Here is a 15,434-nt window from a genome sequence, read left to right on the forward strand (position 1 = left end):
AAAATATTCTTGGTAGGCATAATAAGTCTCTTAGAGTAAATGTTGTTATGAAAGTCTTATATAACAGCAATTTTGAACTAGGAAAAGAGCACAAAAAAGGAAGAAAGAGGTTGAAAAGTGGAAGTCCATATGTCTTAATCAAAACCTTTGAACAGGTTCAGACATGACAAGAAAATTCAGCAGAGTTACGTCCATCTGCTAATGTAAACGTAACAGGGTCATTTTCTAAAGTATAGGTCAATGCTGGGCACAGCCACCAATGAGTGGTCCCAGTAAGCTTTACTGGGATTTTACTACTATGCCCACCATATAGGCAGCTGGCTTTTTGGTAGTTAGTCCTCACCAACCTACTCTTGTATTCCTTCTAGCTCTATTCCCCCCTCTTAGATACATCTGCAGCATTTCAGGATGATAGAGGCAGGGAACCTCAGCTCCGAGGGATTCCTATGCTACTGGTGTTAAAACTGCGAACCTGTGGCAATCATTGGGAGCCAAGGAATGCTGAGAGTAAGGAGGCAAGCTCTCCTCCACCAAGTTCAACCAGCCAAAACTATGTGTCTGAATTGCTGTCGGGGAAGGAGATGAAGATCAGAAAAGAGCAGAAAGCAGAAATATAAAGAAGAGCGGATGGCCCAGGTTATTTACCTGCCACCCCTTCCTATTGCCAACATGCTCAGGCCCCAAACTTCTACTTGAAACTCACACCATCTACCAGCCATAGGCCTAAAGAAAAAAATAGCAGACTCTAACACCCTAGAATTCATTTTCTTCCCTTAAGAAGTTGGACAGTGAGCTACTGCACACCCTCCTCCCAAGGATGTGCACATCTAGGATGTCCTTCAAGAACTTCAACGAATTGTCTATAGCACAAAGGCTGTGCCTGATTTACTGAATCTCAAATTGAGGAATAACTGTAAGGAATAACTGTCTTAAAGGAGACCTTTAAGGGGCGCTAGGGTGGCTCAGTGGGTTAAAGTTTCTCCCTTCAGCTTGGGTCATGATCCCAGGATCCTGGGATCAAGCCCCGCATCGGGCTCTCTGCTCAGCAGGGAGCCTGCTTCCTCCTCTCTCTCTCTGCCTGCTTGTGATCTCTGTCTGTCAAATAAATAAATAAAATCTTTAAAAAAAAAAAAGAGAGAGAGAGACCTTTAAAAAGTCTCTTAAAATGGACTTTCCCCCGCTCTCATTTTTGGCATGACCAAGGTGGAGGTCCATAAAATCCAAGAGTAGAAAACGTAAAGCCTTGCCTTTTGCCTTCAGTTCACCTCCTGCTGTGGAAGTATAGTCCTCTCCTCAGGCTCCACCATCCATCATCTCCCAGCAACAGAGACCATCCTCCTGGCTACAGAGTAAAGGACGTTCTCCCAGCTGGTCCTAAGTTCAAGGAAATATTCTTGACCCTGACCTTAGAAATGACCATTCCCCATAAGATTCCAGAGGAAAGAATGCTCCTTGACTTCATTTAAATGAAAATATTTCATATAAGTAGAATAACAACAACAGCAACAAATAATCATAGTCTTGTTACAGTATTGGATCCCCCATCCCTTCTCATATTTATGAAAAAGAGCACCTCAGAGATGAGATCATTTCATTTGTTAATAGACAACTAATTAAATGGCTGGAAAATGAGGGAAAGAGCCTTCCCTTTTTTTAAATTTTTTTTCATTAAATGAAATCTTGCAATCAGTTAAACAGCTGGCTCTTGAGCCATATTTACACATGAATACAATGATCAGTGCCTTGAAAGCATCTTTCAACTTTTGGAACATGACCCAGGCAGCTATACTGATACCCTAAGTATTAAGGGCATGATACCAGAACATTGGAGGAGTATTACAAATTCTAAATCTATGTTTTAAAAAATGGCTTTTACATCATATTTATCATTAGCAGTGGCATATGCTCAAAATATATATTGTCACTTGAAAGTATACCTGATGAAGACATAGTTTTATAATCACTCCAGCTCTTATTAACTGGGTTCACATTTTTTCACTCACAAAGAAAAATGTTTTTATCATTCTATATCCAAGGTTGGAGCCCCCAGGATAACCAAGTTTGATGACTTAAATTATAACCATGAATTAAAGTTTATGTCAATGACTTTTTTATTTTTAGTAGTGCATAGCTCAGAAATAGGAACAGAACATGGTCATTGATGTATAGGAATGTGTCTAAGGCTAATAGTACAATTGCCCACTAATCCTATACTTACTCAACTTATGCTGTGTTTACCCTACTAATTTTTCTAATCTTTATAGAAATAGGTTCCTTCTAGTTCTGAACCTGCTTCAGCCCTAGTTAACCATAGCTTATTATTTCTACTATCTTTTTGTGCTACTAAAACAATGCTCACATTGTTGGATAAAATCATCTGAGGTATGTTTCAAACTTTCCTGCATTCTATGAAATGGTCATTTAGAGTGAAAACTAAAGCTCTCCTTTTATAACTCTCTATTGTTTTTTAAATTTTCAGCTTTAAGGATGAGAATGGCGAAACTGGGGAAAAAAGTTATCTGAGATGTGTATCATCATCTACCTAAACATCCTTTGAAGAAGAAACTAAGAAATGTTTGCCAACTTCTCTTCTCGGTATTTTGTTTCTTTTTTCCTGAGACTCCAAAAATTATAATTATAGCCATATTAAGCCATGTGAATAAGCAGTAGTCATCATTTGTGAAAAAATCCCAAAAAAACTAGGGAGAACAAATGCTTAACTTTTCCAGTTACTTGACACAATTCAGTGCGGGGGGAGAAACCAGCATATTTTTATTGTATTGATACCAAAGCATTTCTAATAAGAGTGTGTTAAATTTAAGAATAAAGTTATTTAAAACAGCCTGACTATAGTCTCTTAACTGACATGGTAGTTTTGCTAATACAAAGATTGAAAGATCATAGGAAGCCATTGCAACCTCATCACAGAAATATTCATCTTCCACCCTAACAAGTAAACATGGTTTCCCAAATCTACAAGGCATTAAGACAACTGCACCCTCCTGCTAAGGACCAGTTTATTTGCTAGAGACTTCAAATTCTGCATCCATTTCAAAGGTGCATGCAATAATTAACCTCATATTTTGGGCCTAGGTTTGTAGTATCTTGATAGTGTTCATGACTTTTGTCCATAATAACTGACACATTGATTCTTCTTGAAATATTATCTTTTCTTTCATTTGGTTCAGTGTGAACTCCATGGTGCAATGACTGATTATGACCTAAGGCTATTAGATGGAGAACTTCCCATATTCTCAAAGAATACAAATCTAGTCTATGTTTGACCAATCCTTATAAACATGTTAGAAGCCTAATATTAAAATTTAGTAGGAATGCATACAGCATCTCATTCCTAAGTGTTCTTGCCAAGATGTTAAATCCCGATTTGAAGAATAGTCCCATGCCAGTTCTCTCCTACTCTACCTTATTGTACTGTCCTCCACCCAACACTCTCAAAATCCATCCTCACACACCTTCCCCTGGATCATGCCAGTGCATATTACACAGAAACCGCAAGTCCTTCAGTGAATAGTCTGTTTCCTCTCAGGGCAGAAACTGAATTTCTCTGGTGAAACTATAATGAGACCTTACCTCGGTTACTGGTGCGAAGGCAATGAGAGGTCAAAGAAGCAGATCCTGATGAGAACAAGCTTAACCCTGCCAAGCATCGACCTCAGGTGAATTGTTTGCATGGGGCAGCTGTTCTCTAGCATGAGAGAGCTCCTCTCTCTGCTGGCCTGAAATCCGGGAAATCTGGAGGTTCAAATTTCAGAGACACTTTGACACAAATTCCCCTACCCCAGGTCCAGTGGTCCCACTCCTTCCCTTTCATGGCTCTGACTTTAGCATAAGTGACTCATCAAAATTGCAAATTCTTTTGTAGCTCTGCCATCCTTGTGATTAAAGCATTGGCTTTTAGTTTTGATTGTGTGTACACAAATGTTTACTAGAACACTGCCTGGCACCTAGTAAGTGATCGATAAATGAATGGTTCGGGAAAGAAAAGATGTGGTCTGCCCTGGGGTGGAAGCGGGGGAAGGCCAGTCAGGGAGGCCGAAGTGAAAGTTGCTTTGTTTTGTTTTGTTTTAAGTTTTTGGTTTTTGTTTTGTTTTTTAAGATTTTATTTATTTATTTGTCAGAGAGAGAGCACAAGCAGGGGGAGCCGCAGACAGAGCAGGCAGAAGGAGAAGCAGGCTCCCCACCCAGCAAGGAGCCCCATGCAGGACTCCATCCCAGACCTGAGCCAAAGGCAGCGGCTTAACCGACCAAGCCACCCAGTCTTCCCGAAGTGAAACTGTATTATCCCACACACCAATTCACTGATTCCTGTGCTCAGTGAAGAAAGGAAAACCAGAAAACGGAAGTGAGGTGCCTTCTTGCGGCTCTTGCCTCACAGCGTCCCTCCAGCACCCTCTATCGGCAAAACCTAACGTTGCATCAATAGGCAAAGGAGAGCTGTTTACAGGGTCAAGATCATGAAACAGGACAAAGGGTGCATTTGGCGATGAAGCATTAAACGATGAAGATAAAGATGAAGCATTAAACTACCATAGTCCACCCATTTTTCTAACCCATCTTCCACATTTATCCTTCCACACACATTTTACTATTCGAGAAACTGAAAAACTCTGCTTCCATCTAATAAGATACTGCTATCTTTTATACAAAGACTTCACCCTCTCCCCAAAAAGAGGAGACACACACTCTTAAGAATCATTGTATCCACAGATAATTACATTAGACATTACTTTTAAGAACAATTTTGGAGTTTTTTTTTTTTTTAGATTAACAGATTGAGAAGATAATACAGAGTTTCCATATACTGCACACCCAGTTTCCCCTATGACTAATTTCTTTATTAGTGTGGTACACTTGTTATAATCAAGTGAACTAGTAATGATACATTACTAAGTCCCATAGTTTATGCAAATTTCTTTAGTTTTTACCTAATATCCTTTTTTGTTGTTGTCCCAGGATCCCACACAGAAAACATTACTTTTATTTCTCATGTCTACTTATGCTCCTCTTAGATTTTTCCTGTTTTTGATAAGCTTGAAGATTTGAAAATTACTGGTCAGATATTTATAGGATGTCCCTCTGTTACAAATTGTCAGAGGTAAAGTGACATTTTCATTGCATCATATCAAGGGTACATAATATCAACAACTTATTACTGGTGATGTTGACCTTGGTCTCCTGGCTAATGTGTTTGTCAGGTTGCTCCATTGTAAAATTATTATTTTATCCCCTTCCAACTGTAGGCTTTGGAAGGAAATCACCATATACAGCCTACGCTTAAGGGAGTAGGGAGTTAGGCTCCTTTTCCCTGAAAGCAGAGTACCTATATAAATTATTTCAAATTCCTCTGCATGAGAGATTTGCTTATTTTCCTTATTTATTTTTTCAATCATTAAATCAATATGGACTCATGAATGTTTACTTTACACTTGAGTTATCATCTAAATCAACACAATTTGCTGCTCAAATTTTTTTTTCAGTTTGGGCCATTTAAGGTGGCTCCTGTATGCCTTTTATGTATGCCCATAAATGTTTTCAATATGAAGTATCTTTCCATTTCATCATATCTTTAGTTTCTTTCAACAATGTTTTGCAGATTTCAATTTAACAGTCTTGCATTTACTGGGATTTATTCCTATTATATTCTTTTTGATACTATTGTAAATGGAATTGTCTCCTTAATTTCACTTTCAGATTGTTCATCACTTGTGTTTGGAAATGCAATTGATTTTTATACATTAACTTGGCATCCTGCAACTGCAACCTTCTTGAATTCATTTGTTCTAGTAGTTACTGGATTCCTTAGAATTTTCTTTCTTTTTTTTTTTCTTAAAGATTTTATTTATTTATTTGACAGACAGAGATCACAAGTAGGCAGAGAGGCAGGCAGAGAGAGAGGGGGAAGCAGGCTCCCTGCTGAGCCTGATGTGGGGCTGGATCCCAGGACTCTGGAATCATGACCTGAGCTGAAGGCAGAGGCTTAACCCACTAAGCCACCCAGGTGCCCCTCCTTAGAATTTTCTATATATGAGATTATTCGTCCATAAAAAGTGATAGTTTTACTTCTTCCTTTACAATATGGATACCTTTTATATCTTTTTCTTGCCTGATTGCCCTTGCTTAAGCCTCCAATACTATGGAGATGCAAAATGGCTAATGTGTTTGTCTTTTTTTATTCCTGATCTTAGAAGGAAAGTGTTTAGTCATTCACCATTGAGTATGATGTTAGCTATAGTGTTTCTCAGATAACTTTAACATTGAGAAATTCCCTTTTATTTCATATTTTTTGTGTGTTTTATATTATGAATGAGTGCTTCTCTTTAATTCTGTCTACTTTTTCTTCATGCATTTTGAAGTCTGCTGGTAGGAACATACATATTTATGACTGCAATGTATTCTTGATAAATGAATGCTTTAGTCATTAAGAAAGGTCTCCTTTTATCCCTGATAATACTCTCGGGCGGGAATGAAGTTATCTACCATAAATACAGACATTGCACCCTTCTTGTGCTTAATATTTCATGGTATGCCTTTTTTCATTCGCTTTCAAACTATCTGACTATATTTAAGTCACATAATGAGTTTTCCCTTTTATTTTAAATCAGTCTGACATTCTCTGACCTTTAATTAGAGTATTTAATCCACTAATGCTTAATGTAATAATAATATGGTTGAGTTTTGGCCTACCATTTAATTATTTGTTCTCTATCCCTTCTGCTTTTCTTCCTTTATTTTTCCTTTCTTGCCTTTCAAAGTTATTTAAATAATTTTAGAATTCCATGTTAATTCTTCTTTTGGCTTTTTTATATAAGTCTTATTTTTTTCTCTAGGAATTACAACATACATTCTTAATTTTTACATTAGAAGTTACTGAGAACTAAGACTGTAACTTTAAATAAAATGCAAACATTTTGCAACTATTTAGGTCCATTATCCCTTCCCATCCTTAATACTAAATTGTTGTATGTAGTACATTCACCTATATTATAAGTCCCATGAAAAAATGTAGGCTTTTTTATTTACTTGTTTTAAACAGACATATTTATTATAAAGAATTGAAATGGGAAAAATCCAAAAAAGATTTTATATTTACAATTGTTTATCATTTTGAGGGCTCCTCATTCCATCCATGCTCCCATTGAGTATCACTTCTCTTTAGACTGCAAAACTTCCTTTTGCATTTCTCTTATAGTTCATATGTATTAGCAACAAATTCTCTTAGATGTCTTTCACCCAAAAATGTCACCATTTTGCCCTCATTCTTTTTTTAAAAAGATATTTTATTTATTTATTTATTTATTTATTTATTTGAGATAGACAGGTAAAGAGAGAGAGAGCACAAGCACAAGCAGGGTGGGGGGAGGAGGGTTGGGCAGAAGGAGAGGGAAAAGCAGGCTCTCCACTGAGCAGGGAAACCAGTGTTGGGCTCCATCCCAGGGCTCTGGGATCATGACCTGAGCTAAAGGCACACACTTAACCACTGAATGAGCCACCCAGACCCCCCCATACTGCCCTCATTCTTGAAGGATTTTTTTTCTTTTCTAGATAGAATTCTTGATGATTCTTTTCAGCACTTTAAAGATGTTATTCCACTTTCTCTGGCCTCTACATATTCCTACAAGAAGTCAGATATTAAATCATTATTTCTCTGTATATAATTCCTCCTTTTTATCGTTTTTTTTTACTTTCAAAAGCTTGACTATGATTTTTAAAACATGACTGTCTTTATGTGTGTGTGTGTGTGTGTGTGTGTGTGTGTGTATAATTTTGTTGCTTGTTTGCTTGTTTAAGTTGTTTTCCTATTTCATGAGTCAGTAAAGTTAAGCTTTTTAGCAAATTTGGGAATTTTCTGTTCATTTTCTCCTCAGATTTTCCTCTCCTTCTTAAATAACACCTAAATATGTTATTTAACAAGTCACTGAGACTCCTGTTCAATTGTTTTCCAAATTTTTTTCCTTCTTCTCTTAAAAGATTAGACAATATCCATTGATCTGTCTTCAAGTTCATGGGTTCTTTTTTTCTGTCTCCATTCTGATATTAATTCCCTCCAGGGAATTTTTCAAATGATTTTATTTTTTCAGCTCTCCAATTTCTATATGATTCTTTTGTATTGTTTCTATTTATATGCCTCTTTTTTATTTATAGAAAGCATATATTCTTTTACATCATTGAGAATAGTTATAATAGATGCTGAGAAATCTTTATCTCTTTAATCTAATCATCTAAGAAATCTCAAAGATTAGTTTTGATTGATTATTCTTTCTTTAAAGCATGGGTTGAAAAACTATAGCCCATAGGGCAAATCCATCCCACACCCTCTTTTGTGTATGTTTTTGTATGGCCCACGAGCTAAAAATGCTTTCTCAAATTTTTGAAGGATTGGTGAAAAAAAAAAAAACCCACATATGTGTATTCTACAGAGACCATATGTAGTCTACAAAGCCTAAAATATTAGCTATCAAGCCCTTTAGCAAAAAAGTTAGCCAATCTTTACTTTGAAGAATGGGTCAGAATTTCCTGGTTCTTCTTATATTAGGTAATTTTGGATTATCACCTGTACAGCATAAAATATTACATTATGAAAATACCAGAGGGATGCCTGGGTGGCTCAGTTGGTTAAGCAGCTGCCTTCGGCTCAGGTCATGATCCCAGCGTCCTGGGATCGAGTCCCACATCGGGCTCCTTGCTCCGCAGGGAGCCTGCTTCTCCCTCTGACTCTGCCTTCCACTCTGTCTGCCTGTGCTCGCTCTCACTCTCTCTCTCTCTGACAAATAAATAAATAAAATCTTAAAAAAAAAAAAAAAAGAAAAGAAAAAAGAAAATACCAGATTCTCAGGGCACCTGGGTGGCTCAGTCAGCTAAGCATATGACTCATGGTTTCAGCTCAGGTTGTGATCTCATGGATCATGGGATCGAGCCCCATGTGGGCTCTATGCTGAGAGGTGAGTCTGCTTCTCTCCTTCTCCCTCTCCCTCTGACTCTGCCCCCTCACACACGTTTTCTCTCTCTCTCAAATATATCTTCTTAAAAAAACACTGGATTCTCTTATCTTTCTCCAATGAATGATGTTTCTTTGGAAATGAAGCAGTTAACTTTTCCAATTAACTGGATTAGAAGGCTAACTCTGTTTCTTGTGTTACAGCTCCAATTTCAGGTCAACTTTTTTTCTTTGCTCTAAACTTCTTTGTTTGCTTCACACATGTGAACATATCCAAGGGTCAACCAGAGCTTTGGGTAAATAAGAATTGGGATCCCCTCTATCGTGTTTTCTTTCCAATCACCTTACCCCCCCCCCCTGACAATGGGAGTTGTCCCAGCCATCAGTCTTCTGGTTTCCTATGCCAGAAGCACTGTAGGTCCCCCACCACCCAGCATCACACACCATTGATTACAACTCCCCAGAACTTAAAAATTTTGAAAACAGGGCACCCTAAACCATTTGCCTTCTCCGGCTGTTGACTTGTCACCAGCATCCTCCTACTTCTGTTCATTCCTGGGACCTTCAAGTAGATACTCTATTGAAGTTTATACTAGTTTTCTGGAGGAGAGTTCGTTTGGCAGGATCTCACTCAGCCATTATCGGCATTATCAGCCATTATTGGCAGTACATGTTTAAAGTGTATGGGTTCAGGAAATTCTTGTACCAAGAATCTGATTACAAATCAGAAAATGTGTTTAGGTCCTTACAGAAAACCCAGAGTACAGTAACAATTTCTTTTACACACGAGTAAGACATCATATGAAGCATATATACTTCTAAAGGTATGTCCTAGGAACTTTTCTCCCCTAAACTAGGGGAATATAACCAGGCATAAAATAAAATTACATTAACTTCTCTGATAATGAAATAATGAAGCTGAAACCAAGTTTAGGGCCAGCAAAACCCCTAGATCTTTCCACCCAAATGTATAATCCAAAAGCAGTAACATCGTAAGTATTTGTTTCACTGAGGTGATAGTCAAACAACATAAAATAACCATTTTATAGTGGACAATTTAGTGGCATTTCTCACATTCACAATGTTGTACAACTATCACCTCTAGGGGCGCCTGGGTGGCTCAGTGGGTTAAGCCTCTGCCTTCAGCTCAGGTCATGATCTCAGGGTCCTGGGATCGAGCCCCGCATCGGGCTCTCTGCTCAGCGGGGAGCCTGCTTCCTTCTCTCTCTCTGCCTGCTTCCCTCTCTCTCTCTCTCTGCCTGCCTTTCTGCCTGCTTGTGATCTCTCTCTCTCTCTCTCTGTGAAATAAATAAATAAAATCTTTAAAAAAAAAAAAAAAAAAACTATCACCTCTATCTCCAAAACATTTTTGTCACTCCAAAATAAAATATTATTCCCGATATGCAATTACTCATTCCCTCCTCCCCCACCCTCTGCTGTCTCTATGAATTTACTTATTTTGGATATTTCATACAAGTGGGATCACGATATGTGACCTTTTACATCTGACTTCTTTCACTTAGTATGATATTTTGAAGGTTTATCCACATTATAACATGTAGTAGTACCTTATTCCTTTCTATGGCTGATGATATTCTCTTTCTTTTTTTTTTTCTAACATTCTCTTTTTTTATAGCATTCTCTCCACCATTTGGCTATTGTGACTAGTGCTGCTATGAACACCAAATTTCTTATTTTGTTTTGCTTTTTTATTGTGTTAAAAATATACATAACACAATGTTTACCATTTTAACCATTTTTAAGTGTACAATTCATTGCATCAAATACATTCAGTATTATGCAAGCATAGCCATGACCAATCTCCAGAACTATTTCAATATCTCAAACAGATACTCTCTTAAACATTCTCTTCTGCTCTTCAGCCCCTGGTAATCACCATTCTACTTTCTTCTCCATGAATCTGACAAGTCTTGGTACTTCAAATAATAAAATCACACCCTGGTTGTCCATTTATGCCTGGCATTTCACTGATCATAATGTTTTGAAGGTGAAAATCAAAAGTTTTTATAAAACAAAAATACATGTTTTATATGTAAAAATGACTAAAGTTTAACACTGTAATCAAACAGCACCAACATCATCAAAAACATGAACAAAGCACCTTTTGCTAGAATTACTTCATTCATTCCTCATAACTGCCCTGTGAGGTGGGCTTTATAGATGAAGGAGCCATGTTCAGAGAATATATAACTAATTTGCCCAAGGACAGGCAGCTTATAATATAAACATGCATACACAGATCTTCCAATTTCATTCCCAAATTCCTGGTCCTTTTTACTTTTATTTTTTCAAAGATTTTATTTATTTGAGAGAGACAGCACATGAGTTGGAGTGTGGGAGGGGGGCCAAGGGAGAGGGAGAAGCAGAATACCCACTGAGCAGGGAGTCCACCACAGGATCAGTCCCAGGACCTCGAGATCATGACCTGAGCTGAAGGCAGGCTCTTAAGCAACTAAGCCACCCAGGCACCGCACTCCCAATCCTTTTTAATTGAAAGGATCAGCTGCCTCCTAGCCCAATACCACACCAGTTATAAGGATGGTCAGGAGAGACCTACATGGAAGGGAGAAACAGAGAGGCCCCAGGGACAAGGAAGATCTTGAGACAGAACTTGATAAACCAGTTTTTGCTAGAAAGAGAGAAACACAATGGGCATTCCAGGCATCATCATGACCATCCAGCACCTGGGTGCAGACAAGCCTGGGTACTACGCAAGGAGGAAAGAAGCAGGATATGGATAGGAAGAGTGTGTATCCTAATCAAATCTGAGAAGAGTGAAGAATCCTAGCTTTCATTTCCATCTATAATGGATTATCTTAAACGAGGACATTTGTTCCTCTTATTTTCTCCTGCTTTACCAGAACATAGAGGTAAATAAAATTTCAGCCAAAAGCTACATGTGCCCCTAGAGCTTCCTAGTTGGCATTGACTGCCAGTCAGCACTGTCTTTTTCCACTGCATCCTGGACTGATGCAGGATGTGGAAGGGATGAATATCACTTCCCACACATTACAGCCAAAATCCTGATTGAAACCAAGTAAGCACTAAAGTGAATTTGATTCATTTATTTGATAACTTATGCCATAGGCTACCTACACCCTTAAGATTCATTTCCACAGAGGAGAAAATAATAAAAGCAAAAAATAACCTCACCTGTGAATGCTAACCCAACCACTTATTTTTATTTTATAGAGGAAATCATCTTTAGGAAGAAAACTTATGATTTTGATCACTGAGGGCAACACTGCTGAAAATCTAAAGACATTTCATTTTATAATCACTCCTACTAAGGGAAGTTTTTAAAAAACTGTTTATTACAAAAACAAGAATCACGATAAGAGTGAAGAATAAACACTTTTCAATCTGTGGATATCAACCATTCATAAGCAGAAAAATCATAATTTGGTATTAATAAAATGGTGTCTCTATCAAGACTAAATAAGAAAGACTTTTTAACAACTCTGTATATCAACTGATGATACAGCAAAATAGTGCCAACAGTGAATCAGGGAAAAGAAAAAGTTAAAATATCTTGGCCTCAGCACTAGAAATCCCATAACTTCATGTATTTGAAAACCAAACATACCAAGGTTCATTTTCCCCTTAAAAGGAATTTTCTTTGAGGGAGGAGCAAGATGGCAAGATGGCAGAGTAGGAAATCTAAATATAGTTGGGAGTTCAGCTAGATAGAATCGAACCATTCTGAACAGCTACAAACATAACAAGAGATCAAAGAGAATTAGAGCAGCAATTCTAGGAACAAAAAAGCAACCACTTTCTGGGAGGTAGGATGTGTGGAGAAGTGAATCCGAGGAGACCTATGAGAAAATAGACTGCGGGTGGAGGGGCTGGCTCCACGCAAGCAGTAGAGCAACAGAGCACAAAATCAGAACTTTTAGAAATCTGCTTCACTGAGAGACATCACTCCAGAGGCTAAGCAGGTGGGTGGAGCCCTCATGGGGACAGTGTGGTCTCAGGTCCCTTGGGGTCACAGAAAGACCGGGGGGTGTCTGAGGGTGGCAGAGCTCCCAAGTATTGGAACCAGGAAGCCAGCTGCAAAGATGGAGCTGAGGAATGGGCTCTCAGCTCAGGGTTATTTTAGACTGTGATCCACAGTACAGTTGGGCCACTGCTCTTCAAGCAGGGACCCCACAAGTGGGGAGACTTATCTTTCCTCTCTGGAGGCAGGAATCTGCTGGGTTTGGACACTCCAAATGGGACTGTGCACCAGAGACGGAAATGCTCAGTCACAGGCTGGGTGAGCTTGGAGCACAGCCGGAGACCAGGGAGTTGGGAGGGACTGACTTCTTTTCTCCAAGGGCGCACTGAGGAGTGCAGTGCCAACCTCTTGGCTCCTCCATGTGGAGATTAGGAGGCTGCCATTGTCATTTCCAACCTCCAAAGCCTAAGGAAAGCATTCAGGGAACAAAAAGCCACAGAGAGCTATCATGAGCAGATTACTTAGCCTAGACCCTGGGAAGAGAGTGCAATTCCGCCTCAGGCCAACAAGTGTGATGCAACTCCAGCGAAGACATTTGAGAATCATGGCAGTAGGCCCCTCCCCCCAAAAGATTAGCAAGAACATCTATCTAAGACCAATCACTGAGAAAGACAATCACTGATTGTATGAGAAATAATCAATTTCTGAGAAATAGATCACTCAGAAATATGAAATATGAAATATGAACTTCAGAACTAGGGGAAAGCAACACATAGAATTCATGGCTATTTTCCCATGATTCCTTAGTCTTTCAAAGTTAAATTTTTTTAATTTTATTTTTTCTTATTCTATTTTTAAACTTTGTCCTCTTTCTTATTTTAATGTTTTTCACCTATTTTATCTTATCAATACCTGTTTTAAAAAGTCTTTTTTTAAGATTTTATTAATTTATTTGACAGATAGTGATCACAAGTAGGCAGAGAGGCAGGCATAGAGAGAGGGGGAAGCAGGCTCCCTGCTGAGCAGAGTCCAATGTGCGACTTGATCCAAGGACCCTGGGATTGTGACCTGAGTCAAAGGCAGAGGCATTAACCCACTCAGCCACCCAGGTGCCCCTAAAAGTCTTTTTAATTTTTCATTGTAATAGTCATATTCTATCCCTTCATTGTATTTAACCCTATTTTGTGTATACGTATAGGTTTTTCTTTCTTTAAAATTTTGGGATACAGTTTCTTCTAACAGATCAAAATATACCCTAAATCTAGTGCATGATTTTGTTCTAGTCTCTAGCCTGATCACGTTCTTTCCTCTTTTTCTTTTTTTTTCAACCAACTTCTTATCAATTCCATTTTTAGAATCTTTTTTAATTTTCATCTTTACAATCATATTCCATCCCTTTATCATGTTTACCCTTATTTCTGGATATATATATTCTTTCTTTAAAATTTTGGGAAGAAGTTTTTTCTAACAGACCAAAATACAACCAAAATCAAGTGTGTGGTGCTATTTCATTCACCAGTCTAAGAGAATTCCCCCCTCAAAAATCAATAAAAATATGTACACACCTTGTCATCTAATAGTAAAACTTACAAGTCTCAGTAACAAAGAGAAAATCCTGAAAGCAGCTCTGGACAAGAGGTCTGTAACATATGGTGGTAGAAAGATTGGCAGCAGACCTATGCACAGAGACCTGGCAGGGCAGAAAGGACTGGCATGATATATTCCAAGCACTAAACAAAAAAATATGCAGCCAAGAATACTATATCCAGCTACGCAGTCACTGAAAATACAAGGAGAGATAAAATGCTTCCAGGACAAACAAAAACTAAAAGAATTTGCAAACATCAAACCAGCCCTACAGGAAATATTGAAAGGGGTCCTCTAAGCAAAGAGAGAGCCTAAAAGTAGCAGACCAGAAAGGAACTGAGACAATATACAGTAATGGTCACCTCATAGGCAATACAACAGCACTAAATTCGTATCTTTCAAGTTACTCTGAATGTAAATGGGCTAGATGCCCCAATCAAAAGAAACAGGGTTTCAGAATGGATTAAAAAACAAGACCCATCAATATGCTGTCTGCAAGAAACTCATTTTAGACCCAAAGGAACCTCCAGATTTAAAGTGAGGGAGTATAAAACAATTTACCATGCTAATAAACATCAAAAGAAAGCCAGGGTAGCAATCCCTATATCAGATAAATTAGATTATTTAACCCAAAGACTCTACTAGTTGATGAAGAAGGACACTAAATCACATATGCCCCTAACATGGGAGAAGCCACTTATATAAAGCAATTAATAAAAAAAATCAGGGGCGCCTGGGTGGTTCCGTGGGTTAAGACCTCTGCCTTCAGCTCAGGTCATGATCCCAGGGCTCCACATCAAGGATTGAGCCTCACATCAGGCTCCCTGCTCAGCAGGGAGCCTGCTTCCTCCTCTCTCACTCTCTGCCTTCCTCTCCGCCTACTTGTGATCTCTGTCAAATAGATAAATAAAATCTTTAAAAAACAAACAA

The 15,434-nt window shown here is 38.3% G+C and overlaps 1 protein-coding gene across 1 annotated transcript in view; it reads left to right on the forward strand.

Annotated features, from left to right (window-relative positions):
- The window catches only part of PALMD (palmdelphin), a 48,878-nt gene extending 46,037 nt beyond the window's left edge, over positions 1-2,841 (forward strand). The window contains exon 8 of the mRNA XM_082686479.1: positions 2,480-2,841. Coding sequence (XP_082542605.1) covers positions 2,480-2,523 — 44 coding nt within the window. The 3' untranslated portion in view covers positions 2,524-2,841. The remainder of the gene's footprint in view (positions 1-2,479) is intronic.
- Positions 2,842-15,434: the final 12,593 nt, after the last annotated feature.

Source organism: Mustela nivalis (assembly GCF_964662115.1).
Source record: "Mustela nivalis genome assembly, chromosome: 10".
In the NCBI taxonomy this organism is placed as follows: domain Eukaryota; kingdom Metazoa; phylum Chordata; class Mammalia; order Carnivora; family Mustelidae; genus Mustela; species Mustela nivalis.